This window comes from Bacillus rossius, chromosome 15, assembly GCF_032445375.1.
Source record: "Bacillus rossius redtenbacheri isolate Brsri chromosome 15, Brsri_v3, whole genome shotgun sequence".
NCBI classification, from domain to species: Eukaryota; Metazoa; Arthropoda; class Insecta; order Phasmatodea; family Bacillidae; genus Bacillus; species Bacillus rossius.
The window spans coordinates 7,987,931-8,004,080 of NC_086342.1; the positions used below are offsets into that span (position 1 = coordinate 7,987,931).

Below are 16,150 nucleotides of genomic sequence, written 5' to 3' on the forward strand. Positions count from 1 at the left end.
CAACCTATATTTCTAGAGCCAAGATTATTTCGCCGATTCATTTCACTCCAGGATGGACTCACTTTACTTTTGCGTGGTCAAGCCTTTCTCGAGTGCTCATTGGTTGGCGGGTTACACGAGGTTAGTTGACCACTTCTCCTTGTTTACAACTTGTTAAGGTTCGTCAACGCCGTGTCAAAAGCGATCCAGTCTAATCATCGACGTGAGTCAGATTTACGCTTGCGATACGTCCTCTTTGTTTCTAAATGAGTGGTTTTATCTGTTAGTTGCAATTGCTGATCAATACGGTCAAGGGTGTCGCCAGGGGGGGGGGGGGGGGCAGTTGCCCCCTCCTAGAACCCTAGAGATTCAAAAGAATGTAGCCAAATGCAAAAAAATACACACTTTTCCCACAACTTGCCCTTCCCTATGCCATCGGCTGGCGACGCCCTTGAATACGGTGTATTTTCGCTGAGCCGCAGAACAGCTGTTTCTCGTTCTCCTCCAGCGCATGATGAGCCTTGCAGAAGTTAACGGAACGAAAACCGTGCCTCTCGGTGTGCATCGGGTGAGTGACGGGAAATCGCCTGTAGTGCTGCTGGAGACCGGAAACTTGACCCCCCCCCACCTTGGTTGGCGGGAGGAAATGTTCTCCGGTGTGATAAGCCAGGCGGAACGCTTGTGAAGGCGTGGATTTCACCCCCCCCCCCCCCCCTTTTTCCCTTCGTTTGAGATTTTGCAGCCATCTTGTATAGTGCATTCCAGGGTAACCGCAACAATTTGAAATTCTGTTGTTTTTTTTTCAGTGAAGAAGTTAAATATGAAACTATTTTCCCAAACGTGTTGTCAGTCGAACCAGGCGTAAGACAGACTACTATGTTTAAGTTAAATTTTAATTTTGTGTGTTTTTTTAAGAAATTGTTTTGTAGTCCTCTTGACACGCCTTTGACGACCCTGAGTCAGTTGTAAACAAGGAGGGGAAGTGGTTAGCCAACCACGTGTTAACCCGCCACAAGTTGTGGTCTTGTTATCGACCATTGAGCTTTATGGAAAGGATTGATCATGCAAAGGCAAGTCAAGTCCAGCCTGAAGTGAAGTGAATACTCGTTATTCATTGTGGGATCCCGAGAAAATTGAATTCCTGATCGTTGCACTCACAGTTGCCTCCGGAGCGTTACACTTCCGTTACGTACTGATGACTAAGGACACCTGTATTTCGCGAATACATCTCATGTCAGGCTATTTCACACATAACTGTAGCTTTTTTTTTTCTTAGAGGTTTGGGAATTGCAGGGGTGCAGCAGTACGGTAACTACGTCCTCATTGGCCCCGTCAAGTGCGGGAAAACCGCCTTCACCGACCGCAGCCAATAATTACAAGAAAAATCTACAGTGATTTTGTAAAATACCTTTGACACGAAATGTATTCGCGAAATACAGGTGTCCCTACTGATGACTTCATCGTCAAGACTTCCTGTTGTGAAGAAGACTAAAAAAAAAAAGGGGGAAAAAAAACACTGTGGTGTAGTGTTACGGCTGGATCGGCGGTTTGGCGAAGGCTAAGGAAGTGATCCGGTTCCTAGCTGTTTCGCAACTGTTGTAGCAGGGTGACTGGCCCCAGACCAGCGCGTGATCAGACTGCAAGAGCTTCTGGGACTCTTGAGAGGCTTAAGGGGCCCGCCTCGTCAGGGGTGTACGTGTGTTAGTGAGGCGGGATGATAAGCGCGACGCTCGCTGGTGCTTCTAGCGCGGTGTCTCCTCTGGACTGGCGCGCAGTCTTCTCGTCGTGCACAGGATAACTGTGAAATTTGAGCGGTGACTGTAACATTATATGGCGGAGAAATGAAGATAAAGGTGTTATGCAAGCCCCTTAAGTGCTTTCAAGAATCTGTACTGATTGTTTTATGCCTAAAAATTACTCTGAAAACACGCGTTTTAGGCATTTTAACGCTTCTAAAAATACAGTTTAAAAACTTAATCCGAAATTAAAAGTACTTTTCGGTCCTCAGCGAACTCTTAAATGCTATTCGTAAATAGGCCCCACTCGGATATCTTGAGTAGTTTTGAAATCGCGTTGTTTTTCCTGAAGCTCTGCACACCGTATGTGTGCCCAGGTAGGCGGGCCCCTTAACTTTAGACCAAGGGTGTATCGGTGAAGGGGGGAGGAGGTCAATGGGGGCTGATCTGCCTTCCACCTTCAGAATAGGGTGAAAATTAAAAAGAGAAAACACAAACACAAATTTATTTATGGAGAAGAAAAAAAATTGGAAGATATGCTCTTGGTATTGAAACGTTTTGAAAGAAATTAATTAAAAAAATTGTCACACTGCCTCATCCCGCATGGACAGGAAATAATAGCGTTTTCGTTTACCTCTAGGATGGACTCCTCTGTCCCGTGTCTACTCGCGGGTAAATGCCATCTGTTCATTGGCTGCTGACTTGTGTGACGTCTCATCTGGGTTGTCCGTGATTCGGCACTACCTTGGTTGAGAGTTTCTCGCTGGCTGATAGTTTCTTCAGAAAAAAATGTGGGCCAATCGCAGTGACGGTACAAAGGTATTGTGGATTGCGTCTTAGCTTATCTCGAAATTAATCAGCTAAGTTTTAGTCATCTATAAGAAACATTAGAGACATTAGCTGAAAAAGGGAATGCAGCAACAACATTAAAGAGATTGAATTACGATAAACGTGTCTCGTGGTTGGCTGGGTTTATTTCAGTAATCACTTCTCTCTCGCAGACGGCCGCCAATAACAAGGAAGAAACCGCTGGTGCGGGTATACCTTGTTGCAGTCTAACAGGCTTTCAAATATATTCGCGAAAAAATCCTGTCCCTAGTCTTCAAGTGGGGAAGCAAACGCGTTGTGAATGGCCAGGCCAAATAGGGCAATGGCTTCTCTTTCAAGCGAATCATCACTAGAGCATACCTTTTTGCAGTCTAACGAGCGAAAAAAATACGTTTTATGCATATTAATAAAGGGGAAAGTGTTCAGAACGATGAAGAGACCAGAAAAGGTTAACTCGATATTATTAACTAAAAAAAAAAAATTGGTTGTCTGTAAAGTCGGTTTACGGACGATAGTTTAACGTGACAACGTCATAGCAAAACATTTATGAAATGATTGCATACTTTTATGAATAAAATTGAACCATTTTTATTGAATTATCACTATTTTGTATGGATACAAAGAAGGAGTGAAATGAAATCTACAATTTAATTGATAAATTTACTTTTATTTGCACTCATTAATTCAAATATGTTTATTACTTTAACGAAGAGATTATTTTAACTATAACTTTTATACATGTTTGCTATTTAACTTCTTCCAATCTGTGTTATTCTGTTAAGGATAGGACGATGATAGTAAAAGTTGGAAACGAATGGGAGTGTTTCAAGTGTTATGTGCCTCGAAAAAGTCAAATCGATGGTTGTTCCAATCGAGGGGGGAAGAGAGATAGATGCGGCGCAAGCGTACAATGAGCGTAACGGGACACAGTGTATCGGGACAATGTGCGTAACGGAACACTTTCGTGCGTGGCAGCCGGCGTTCATCGATTTATTAGACGTCACGTCAAAATGTAGATCACGCCTGCTTAGCGCACACACTCTCAACGCTACCTTCCAGGAGAAAAAAAAACGCCCATTCACATCGCGAACACGAGTAGCGATTTCTTTTTTCACGACGGCGAAGGCCAGCCTGGTTGCGCTGGCAAATAAGTCTCTGGCGGGGGCTCCAAGGCCGGGTGCTGGTATAGGCCTTGGACAGCGCGCGCCAACTGGTGGCGAAACAGGCGCCCCTCCCTTAACTCAAGTGTGATTTGTGTAAGGGGGTTCGAAAGGAGGGGTGGAGGAAAAACGGGAGATGTGAAACACTTCACTTGCAGCATGTGCTGAACGCTCGCTCAACTCAAGCAGATGTTGTGAACGGGAAGTAAAATTCTCGGATTAACGGTGGCACTATACACACCCGGGACTTGTAAGTATAGGGCCCCTTGAACACAAGTCACTTCCATAAAGTGCAATTCTTCTGGAACTGTTTCCAAAATGCCAGACACTTCCACTTCACTCAATGACTGAAGTGACCAGATACTATGGTGCGTACCATCAGTTGAAAAAAAAAAAAAAATTACATGTGCGAGTCTTTCAGTTCTCGCCAGTTCAAGCGTTCTCATGGGGTCGTTACCACAACGCCGAACGTACAATAACGCCGAATGCCAAATTGACCGCAACGCCGACAGCTAGAAAACTGCTGTGTACCACAACGCCGAAATACAGTAACGCCGAAAAATGTTGCTGCATGGGGGGGGGGGGGGGGGGGGCACAGGAGCAAAATGAAAAACAACTGAATGAATTTGTGTGCTAACCTAACCTAACCTAACCTTTGTGGCAGTCCTGCAAAGACATTTTTCGGCGTTAATGTATTTCGGCATTGTGGTATTTAGGCGTTGTGGTGCGTCCACGTTGTCATGTTGCAAATACACTTGTAATACGACACTCGAACATGAAATTTTTATCGTGGAATTCTTTAAATACGCTAATTATTGTGTTTTGAAATGCATTTATCGACGCGAACTGCACGTAGACTCCTCTCCCGCCGCTAGAATTCGCTGCCTGAGCAGCTACGTCGACTATACAATCATTTCATTTTTAGACCGAAATTTTAACTACAAAATGAAACGGCTCTGATAAAACTGAAAAAAAAAAAAAAAAAAAAAATATTTTTCAAAATACTGAATCCCGGCTTTGGACTTGATTTTCGACAATGAATAGAGACGTGAAAAATTCGCGGGTTCATTTCGTGTTATGCTAAAATTCAAATAATTAAACCTTAGTGCGGCTTCTGCCATTAGTTCACTGTTAATCTGGAGGACTGAGGGCCAATTAGAGACCCTCACTCATAGAAGTGTCGAATCACAGGACACCCAGTCGAGACGACTCACAAGTCAGCAGCCAATGTATAGTTGGCATTTGCCCGAGTGTGTAGAGGATATAGGAGTTTATCCTGCAATGAATTTTATTAAAGTACTGGCCATCTCGTTAATATTCACTAAACAGTTAGTACTACAAAGTTTTCCTTTGGCTTTGCGGACTTTTTTCGCGCCATTCGCCACAGAGGGAAACACCATGGTTACACATTTCCGTTCCGTTCACGAAACTACTGCTCCAATTTCCGTGTGCCGAGAGCTAAGATGTTACACTTTAAAAAATAAAGTGGCTTCACTTGGCGCGCATGTGTTCAGGCAGTTTGTGGCTACCGCTGTCGATTTGCATCTTTCGAACTCAAACCAACGACTTTTGAACCCCATATAACACTCATAAACTCTTGTTTAGTTTTCCCCCAAATGAAATTCAATTTTGTTCATAGCTTTATTATACTGACAGCCTGCTTAGTGCGTTCAATCTTTTTAATCATAAAATAAAAGCTATTCATTATTTCCCAGCTGCAGATGATGTAGCGGTCTGCCACAGATTAGTGGCAGGGTGCAGTGACGTCAATAGCGTTCCGTCCGTGGAACGTGGAAATAATTGGGACTAGTGACTAATTTGCATCATTAGTGGAAGAACGTAGTTAACGTCGTGGTTCCGCAGTGCATGTGGAGAGTTGTTTTCAGTGGAGGCCTTCGAATGATTCGTAATTTTTTTTTTGTCGGAATAAAACTCGAGCTTTACAAGCTCGTTGGCTCATAACTACAGTACTGTGTGTGATTTAGTTAATCGAATAATAAATAATTCGTGACAAATTATTACCCTAAGTTACACTAAAGCGTGAAAAGCATTATACCTACAAGCAAAACATTTAGTTACGCTGCTAAAACAATACTCACTGTTCAACAATACTGATTTACTAAAGTAATTAAAGTAATACGTACTTTAAAGAACACCATTTTCTGGCGAATATGGCCCGTGGCGCGGTGCACAACAATAAGCTCAAACCCCGTTGTGTTGCCCTCTGCCCAAAGACTCCCCTACTAGATGCCAGCAAGTCAGTGGCGTCAGGCGCAGGCGGGTCCCTACCGCCGTGACCCGCCTATCCCTGCAGAATGGCGGGGTTCAACCTGAGCCGCACGCCGCCACGTGGAGCCCACCCAAAGGAACGAGTTCTCTGCACCGTCCGCAACCTTCTAGCGCCAGAAATCGTTTCACAACAATGTTTCACGATAACGTTGCATTAAAATTCGGCCTTGAAATTTCAATCCCGTTGCGTCTCAAGGACTTGCCGCTACGAAGCCGCAAGTAGCCGGTTGTTGCAGGTCCCGCGGTCGGGACCGCAGTGTTGCCAGACGTACCCGAATCCGGGTACACGCACCCAAATTACTGTGTGTCTACCCGGTATCCGAGAAGGTTTGGGTACGCAAATGTGCCCGAATTTAGGAAAAAGAAGGAAAAAAATTAATAGTCAAGAAATATTTGACAGTATTCACATGGTATTGTAGAGACCTGCAAAATTCGCGGTTTCGATGGCCTTCAGGATAGACTGCACATACCCCTGTACACTCGGGCAAAAATAACGCAAGTTCATTGGCTGCCGACTTGTTAGTCGTCTCAGCTGGTTTGTCTGTGATTCGATCCTTCTTTGGTTGAGGGTTTATAACTGGTTGCGATTCGTCCAGATGAACAGTAAGCCAATAGCAAAATTATCTAAGAGTTATATGTGTTTGAATTATAGCCTATCACCGAATGAATCCGCGAATTTTGCAGGTCTCTAGGTATGGAAAACAAATTGAGGTTGGAAACAGTCTTTGCCGTAGCCGTAACGCCCCTGCCGTTTTGAAAACAGCCTCGGCTACGCTATACTCCTACGGATCTCTGGTGAGCCACAGGATCAAGTTGCAGCTTGTATCAAGTAAACAGTAGGGCTGCGACAACAGGATGAAGGATATCTCTAATTGAAAACCGTCTAGGCCACACATTTAAAAGCACAACACAAATTTAAGTCGCTATATTTATATTTAACACTAATCTAAATACAATTTTTCACATGTGGCTAGAATAGTAGTATTCAAAGTTTACATTATCCCCCCCCCCTTTTTTTTGCCAACCATTGACGCATTTACCAGTACAGCCAATATTGCATTTAAACTATAAAATTTTGTTACGCTATTAATAAATTTAACAGAACGTTTAACACTATAAATTATACTAAAGAAGATAGAAATATGAAGTAGCTTGGCTTCTGGGTTGTAGCCGTGTCCTTGGCGAATAACTCACCGACGTTTCGGTCGACATTACAGTCGCCATCATCAGGGAGCAGTTACCCATTGACACGGCTACAACCCAGAAGCCAAGCTACTTCAGACAATGGCTGTGAAAGCCCCGCGAATATTATTAAGATAGCAATATTTGGTTTTAATTTTTTTTTGTGTGCGTGCCGAACCGAAAGTACCCGAATGTAAGGCGAGTGTAGCGAAATTGCGTGTTCTATGGCTGGCAACACTGGTCGGGAGTCGGTCTTGCGGAGGAGAAGGGAGGGACGAGGAGGTCTTGTCACACGATGCGAGAGGTCGTTAACCCTGACCCCGTGCAGCGGGACTCAAAGGCTGCCCTCTGTCTGTCTTGAAGCCTGCCGGTGAGGAGGGGGGGGGGGGGGTGGCGGCTAATTATAAAGATTTAGAGACTACCTGTGTGTAATGACACTGTGCCATCGTCTTTGTTTCGTGATCGTTTGACTTATTTCCTCCGTGTACTGTCAGCACACCAATCACAGCCATGCGGTGCGTAAGCAAAGGCGTCCTGATTGGCCCGGGCCAAATAAGACGATGGCTTCTCTAAAGGCCTCACACACGATCAATTATTCCAGGGTTCTTCAGGCCTATTTTATTTCTCAGGTGTCCAGCCAATCAAGGGGTGCTTTACTGTCATTGTCTTATGGCCAATGAGAAAAGGGTCAGTCACGCTGTCTAAACTGGTAGAAACACAACTAAATAACGATGTCGCGACGGAAAGTGGTGCACACGTGCGTTCGAAATATACTATAACTAGGGACCGGAAATATTCGCGGATTCAATGACCTCTAGGATAGCCTCCATTATCCTCTGCATTTCTCAAGTAAACACGCGTGTTCATTGGGTACTAAATTGTGAGGCGTCTCCACTGGGTAGCTTGTGATTCGACTTTTCTTTGGTCGATAGTCTCTCATTTGCCCAGAGAGCTCCCGTTAAACTGCGAGCCAATAGCAGAACCAGCAGAATTGTACACATGTTTGAATTTCAGCCTATCACGAAATGAATCCGCGAATTTTTCCGGTCTCTAGCTATAACTATCTGAAGTACCCGGCGTTGCCCGGGCTAAACACATCATAATATAAGGAACATCACTACCGAGTTTCAAGTCTGTAAGAAATACACTTGGAAAACGGGAAATTTTGATTTTTAAAGTCCCATTGTTTGCGCAATCTCGGTGCATCAAGGCTACGCATCAGCAAAACCGGGACGCCAATCTTCATTTTGTGAGAAGGCAGGTAATCCCTAGGCAAGACGTGACGGACGCATCAAACAATAGCGTATTAAAGATTCAAGACAAACACCATCTACTGACGAAGTTCTAAACTAAATGGTATTAGCGCCCTCAGTTCGCTATCGGCCGCGAGCTTCACTAAGCGGATGGGTTTCGCCAAGGAGAAGGATAGGAAATTGCCAGACCTTACTAAATGACCGTGTGGCGGACATAGAGAAATGAGACAAACTCACTGTGTGTCTCTCGCGTACCTCTAATGATTTTCTATTATAAAACTGAATTTATCCCTTTTTAACTTCTGTAGGGATGGAATTTCATAATTATATGTAGTCTTCTACGTCACTCTCCAGCTCATAAACTTTCCATTTGAAAAAAATCATGTCAATCCGTTGCTCCGTTGCTGTGTGAAAGATGGACAAAAAGACAAACACATTTTCGCATTTATAATATTAGCAGAGATTTTCATATTACATATATCTTATAAATACACCTAGCACGTGAATAATATTTTCATATATGAATAAAGTCTTTCTGCAATTATATCGACACAGTTTTGGTTAAATAAATTTGAATACCAAGGTCTTATACTAAAAGAAATCTGAATCCATCTGCGCGAAATATGGTACCACAGTTAGTTAGAAACCAACAAAAGAAAGCAAGTTGAAAACTTTAAACTTAGAAGTTCTAAGTCTGACACGAAGTTTATATAATCTTACTGCGAAATAAACTCAATTCCAACCAGGAGCGTAAAAAAAAAAAAAAAAAAAAAAAAGTGGGAGAGAGAGAGAGAGAGAGATAGAGAGAGAGATAGAGAGAGAGAGAGAGTTATATAAAACCACTTTTCCCACTGTTTTCAGAAATTATTCTTCGTGTTTTTTTGTTTAGAATTTTTTGGGGGTATATAACCACCCTTCCCCCATTTTTTCCCCATCTATCCTCCTGCGTACGCCCATGACTTAACTTATTGAAAATTATTACAAATTTTAAGAAATACATTTTTTTTTACTTCGAAAAAAAAAATAACTTGACAGTATTTAACGGTATCAAAATGTGGCTACATTATTCATCTTCTTCTAAAAAAAAAAATTTAAAAAAAAAAAACGGTTGCTGGCTTGCACTAGATAATTATTCAGAAACCACGACCCATGTTTCTAATGTCGAAACATTCTGAGGACGATTTCCGAGTTACACGAAGTAGAATGTCCGGCCACGTGGTACTGGTTGCCCGGTTCGCTTCCCGGCCGGGGGTATGTGATTTTTCAGAAATTTTTCCCTGGGTCGAGGACTGTGTGTTCCACCTTCATTCCGCGGAAGGCAACGGCAAGCCATCGCGGAATCATCCTGCCCCGTCAAGCATATTGACGTCACGGTTGTCACTGCCGTGGCGTTTGCCTTTGTTCTCGACACCCCAGTAATTGGTAAAAATTACTTATCATCATCATCGTTCCGTACAATGCCCATACCTCGTCCATTAACTAATAACATGCGCAGTTAAACATCGTGCTTCGTAATTAAATTAATCTTAGTAAGTGCATTGTCTTAGTACAGTCCCAATGATAGAATGATAAAAAGGAAGCCTACAGTTGAAACGAGGAGAAGGGCGTAATCGACTTCCGTTACGAACTGAACGCACAGTCTGTCGGCCGTGTCCCGTGTGTCACTGGCGTGGCGATTTCCGGTACGGTCGTCCTCTGATTTCCGTCGCCTTTAACCACGCCTCTAGGGAACGCAGTGCTGGGACGAACGGGGAGTACCCCGAGAAAACTCGTTGGTAGAGACAGGAAAAAAAAATCCTGGGTTCATTGACCCATAGGATATCTTCACACTCGGGCAAATGCCACGTGTTCATTGGCTGCTGACTTCTGAGACGTCAATATTTCGGCACTTTCTTAGTTTTGGGGTTTCTCGTTGGCTCACAGTTCTTCAGATAAAATATAGGCCTGCCTACCACAAAAGCGGTAGCCATTTCGCGAAATGAATCCGCGAAATTTTCCTGACTCTGTTCATTGGCAACTTCTGCCACGTTTCTCGCACGTGATACGTAACAATATTTTAGAGTGTGTATATTTTTCCCCCTTCGCTCAGTTCCACATACATACTTTGACAACGAGAATTAATAGGGCAGTTATTATTATTTTTTTTTTAACGCGTTCATCGATTTATAAGTAGAGACTGGAAAAATTCGCGATTTCAATTACCTCTAGGATAGACTCCAAGATCCTCTATTTACTAGGACAAATTGCACCTGCTCATTGGATAATGACTCGTGAAACGTGTTACCTGGGATGCTTGAAATTTTATACTTCTTTTGTTGAAGGTTTTTCACTGGCTTAGAGTCCTTCAGGTAAACGATGGTCCAATCACTGACTCAGAATGAAGGTGAACGAGTTTGGAGTCTAGCCTACCGCGAAATGAATCCGCGAATTTTTTTTTCCGGTCTCTATTTATAAGACGTTATCACGTAAAAAAAAAATAGTAGCTGTGCGCATGCGCGGAATCTGGGAAACAGAACGGCGACGGACAGGACACCGAAAGCCGTTGCCTGAAAGCTTTGAATAATTATACTGTGTAGAATAGTGATGGGTCGTTCGTGAACGATTCGTTCAAAAAGAACGAATCTTTGAGAGAACGAAATCTTGCGATTCGTTCGCGATGTAAAGAACCGGCTCTTTGAGAGCCGGTACCATGAAAGATTCGGAAGAACGAAAACGCGGAGAGAACGAGAGAACGAGAGAACGAGATGAGAGAACCGGCCACGCGCCCGGTCTGATTCGTTCGTGAAATGATTCATGACGTCAGGAGTCTGAAGAATTAGTAATCACAGCGTGCGCATGTTCACAAGAGCAAACGATAACTGATCAAATAAAATAGGGTAACATGAAAAGTATCTATACCTGAAAATGTCAACTGTTAAGTAGTGGTTTAAAATTGCTTTTTCACATTCACATACACAAATTTGGAAATAAAAAACTAAAAAAAAAAACCGTATGAATTAAAAAATAACAGGGAAAGTAACTACAAATGTTCACACTTACCATTTTTGGGTTAATTAATGTACTTCATTTGTTTCTCTTCATACTGAATCGCAGTAGTAGTATTAAATTTTTGTCTTTTTTCTCTAAATGTGTTGGTCTACATGTAAACACTTAACTGTCACTAGAGTGTAAATAGCCTATATATTAATATTTGTAACTTAAAAAGTAATAAAATATAAATAATCTTGTTTCATATACGCAACTGTGATTCACTGGCTACGGAAAGCAATGTTAAAATTCAAATACAAAAACACGTACGTAATACTCTAAAGGATGAACGAGTTACGACACCTGATAAAAGAGCCAGATCCCATACACAGAAAAGAACGAATTGACCGAGATGAACGAATCGTTCTGAACGAATCATTTCACGGAACTGATCCAAAAGAACCGATTCGGTCAAAAGATCCGTTCTGCCCATCACTAGTATAGAAGTCGCGAGTATATAGGATTTACTCTACGTTTTTTAGAAGCGTATGATGAGCAGCTTGGGAACTTCACCGCTGCAGTGCGCTGCCGTAACGCCCCGTATCGTCTTAGTTGTTATTTGCACGTTAGAGCGCAGCGCTGTCGCCCGCTGTCATTCCCCGCACCCCTCATCCATCATTCACTGCAGCTCAGGTCGTTCAACAGGAGGGGGAAGGGGTGTTTGAAGAGTTCGACACTTGTCCGCTAGGGACCACCACAAGTCGATGCCCTAGAGATGGTGGCGATTGCGGCGGTGAATTAACCAACTACCTCAAAACCGCATTAGAAATTTTAACCTGGGCTGGCGACTTCTATACAGTATATATATTCAAAGCTGAAAGTGAGGGGACTGGAGTCCTTGTAGCTAACTGCCGGGTGTTGGGCTCTTGCCGCAGGAGACTGAAGGCGGAGCTGCAGGCGCTGCGCCGGCGCGGCGCGCTCAGGACAGACGGCAGCGACGACGCCGCAGCCGGGGCCCGCTGCTGCGCCAGATGCCGCGCCGAGCTGGGCCGCGTCGTGAACCGGGGCGCCGACTGCCGCGCCTGCCGCCTGCTGGTGTGCAAGTCGTGCCGCGAGTACGGCCCCGCCGCCGCCACTGACTGGGTCTGCTGCGTCTGCCGCAAGCGCATGTGAGTCGCGCACACTCTCACACACACACACTCTCTCCCTGTCACACACACTCTCTGTCACACACTCACACACACACACTGTCACACACACACTCTCTGTCACACACACTCTCTCTCTGTCACACACACTCTCTCTCTGTCACACACTCACACCAAGCGCGGCTCCAGAAAGGGGGGCGGTTTGGGCGATAGCCTCTCCCGAAAGACCAATTTTTATTTAGTGTATAATTCATGTTTACTTAAATATTTAATTTCACATCTTAAATAAACTTTTTATCTCGTCTAAAGTTGTGTGGAGCTACTAAGGTTCTGCATTTGAAACCTGTTGTGATTTGTAAATAATATTCCGAGGCCAATATCTGACCACTTTTAATTTTTTTTTCAACTACGACCTTTCTTTGTGCGATGGCCCCTCCCGAAAAGTCATCCTGAAGCCGCCATTGACACACACACACACACACACTCTCTCTCTCTCTATCTCTCTCTCTCTCTGTGTGTGTGTGTGTGTGTGTGTGTGTCTGCCTTGATTATGCACTGTTAGGAACACACCCAGGTACCTGAAAATTTGCCGTTTCTAACAGGGAGGTCATAATGTCACTGTGAGCTCAGTAACAACCCAGCATCTCCGTCCTTCTCCACTGTTCACTAGGCAATGTCGGCGAACCACCTGTTTCCAAAAAGCCCACCCTCACCCCCCACCCCCTCCGGCCACACACACATACACACTAGGATGGTGGACTGATATTTCGGAACTCTGACGAACTGGTGGCCTTCCATCAAATCGTACTGTGGGCTGCTCCGGAGCACTCAGTCCTAACTGTTGTGTGTGTGTGTGTGTGTGTGTGTTAACAGCGTCTCGCCAGTCCAAACTGTCAGTCCAAAATATTCAGTCCATTACAGTCCACCAGCTCGGTGTCGGGGCAGACATTTGGTTGCTTTCATATTCCCCCCCCCCCTTTTTTTTTCTTCTCTAATTAAATATGCACCTGCAATTGCAACATCCAAAGTTTCTTCCTATTGTACGATGAAAAACTATGCCTCAAGACTGATCGTATGTAGAGGCCTTAATGGAACTGTCGGGCGTCGTCTGCACTCAGGCGGTCTTCTCGTTTTGCATTTGGGGTAGTAACCATAACAATTACATAGCGGAGAAATAGAGGTGTAATGCAAGACCCTTGAGTTTTTTTGACGTGACAACGTCTAATAAATCGATGAACGCCGGCTGCACGCACGGAAAATGATGACTCATTGTCCCGTTACGCTCATTGTCCCGTTACCTGCATTGTCCCGTTACGCTTTGTCCCGTTACACTCATTGTACGCTTGCACCGCATCTATCTCTCTTCCACTCGATTGGAACAACCATAGATTTGACTTTTTCGAGGCACATTAAACTTGAAACACTCCCATTCGTTTCCTACTTTTCCTATCATCATCCTATCCTTAACAGAATAACACCGATTGGAAGAAGTTAAATAGCAAACATGTATGAAAGTTATAGTTAAAATAATCTGTTCGTTAAAGTAATAAACATATTTGAATTAATGAGTGCAAATAAAAGTAAATTTATCAATTAATTTGTAGATTTCATTTCACTCCTTCTTTATATCCATACAAAATAGTGATAATTCAATAAAAATTATTCAATTTTATTCATAAAAGTATGCAATCATTTCATCAATGTTTTTTTATGACTTTGTCACGTTAAACTATCGTCCGCAAACCGACTTTATTTTTCAAGTGTCTTTACAGGTTGTTTTATTCCTAAACATAATTCTGAAAACGCGCTTTTTAGCCCTTCGCACTCTTCAAAAAATACAGTTAAAAAAAAAAAAAATAATGAAACACGGAAACAGAACTATCCATCCGCCCTCAGTGTAGTCAGTCTTAAATGAGTTCCGTAAACAGACACCGCCCGGCTATCTTGAGTAGTTTTCAAAAACCGTGGTCTATTCTGAAGCACGTGTCAACGGAACTGAATATTTTTGTCTCGGCCCCCTGCATTTACTGTGGCGGCACACGGCGCTTTTGACTGGACAGTGTTATTTTGGTGAAGGTCAGGGACACAGCTGTTCGTCACGTGATATACCAGGAAGGCAAGAAATCGCGTATTTGCGTGTGGCGACGATTAAATCCGGCCCCAGTAGGACACATAAACTTTATATAAGTATATTTAGGGATTTTATATAATTTATCTTTTTATATCATTAGGTGTTATTATTGTATTTTTATATGAATCAGCGTTGACTTACAATGTTTCAGTGTGGTTGTTTATACGGGCGTTTAAAAGGGTATAAATTTTATTATCTTTGTAATTTATGATTAAGCTCTTACTAAAATGCAGTAACTGTCATTATTACCATCTGAAGTATCGTGATGAAGTATAATTCAGTAAAACTCTGCATATCTGTACTCTGCATTTTTATTACTATTGGCCAAAGACTAGCCTATAATTTGTTTGATAAGATTTCCATTTTGGTAAATAGAGGGGTTGATTTTTTTGAGCTCTTAATTTTTTTTTGGGAATTCCATATTTTTAATAGTATTTACCCAGAGTGTGTCGGGGACGCAACCCCCCCTTCCATGTTGGACGGAAGGCGGATTACACACGTCGCAATTTGTATGCGAACTCAGTTTCCGTACATTTACGAAGAAGGCCGTAAATTTGCGCTCTTCGTAAATTTGACGGTGAACATTTTCAACAGCGTGCCTGGGCTCAACCAGCACGGATTCGAGTGACCATCAGGTCTCACTCATCGTTCGGGAACTTCCCTTAGTTCCCATTCATGAAAGTGGCGTTCGGAAACGAGGAGTGAAGAACTTGACCATCACTCATAATAAAAATAAAATAAATAAAGAGGTATCGAAGTCCAGCCAAGCGTGAAATAACCACTTGAAAAAAAAATCCCTACAGCAGGAGAACAACAATAAAAAAAATATAATTCATCGACTCGTCGATTAAGTAGAACCAAAGAAGACCAGTCTCTAAAGGTAACTGAACTCGCTGCATTTCGCAATCCACTTTAAAAACCGTGACGGACATCTTTCAAAACTGAAGGATCGGTTTCACACGTCATGTTGATTTGTTTTTATCATTTTCTCATCACTGTTTGATGACAGCTTTTTCTGTCAGTTCAACACGATGCCCCTTTTCAATTAGTTGTTCTTTCACACATATCTTCCGCGGGTGTTTAAATAGTGAAAGGTTCTTATTTACGGGATGTTCGGGACCATCGGTAGGGACCGGAAAAATTCGCGGGTTCAATGACCTGTAGGATGAACTCCATAGTTCTACGTACACTCGGTCAAATGCCACCCACTTATTGGCTGCTGTCTTGTGAGACGTTCCAGCGTAGCAGCCTGTGATATTCGATAAAGCTTTGGTCGGGTGTTTCTCATTGGCCCAGAGTCATCCAGGTGAGTTGTGAGCCAATAGCAGAGGCAGAACTGAGGTATAACTATTTGTATTTTAGCCTATCGCGAAATGAATTCGCGAATTTTTCCGGTCTCTACTTATCTGGCCTCAGCTTATTCTTAAATGATTTTCGCTCGGGTTCCTTTAACAGTTTTCAAATCGCGTGGTTTTTC

General features: G+C 43.1%; 1 protein-coding gene across 3 annotated transcripts in view; it reads left to right on the forward strand.

Moving 5' to 3' along the window:
* LOC134539531 (uncharacterized) overlaps positions 1–16,150 on the forward strand; it is a 264,735-nt gene that overhangs the window by 92,520 nt on the left and 156,065 nt on the right. For all 3 annotated transcript variants that reach the window (XM_063381631.1, XM_063381634.1, XM_063381633.1), the window contains one exon: positions 12,330–12,563. In XM_063381631.1, the coding sequence (XP_063237701.1) occupies positions 12,330–12,563 (234 nt within the window). The remainder of the gene's footprint in view (positions 1–12,329; positions 12,564–16,150) is intronic.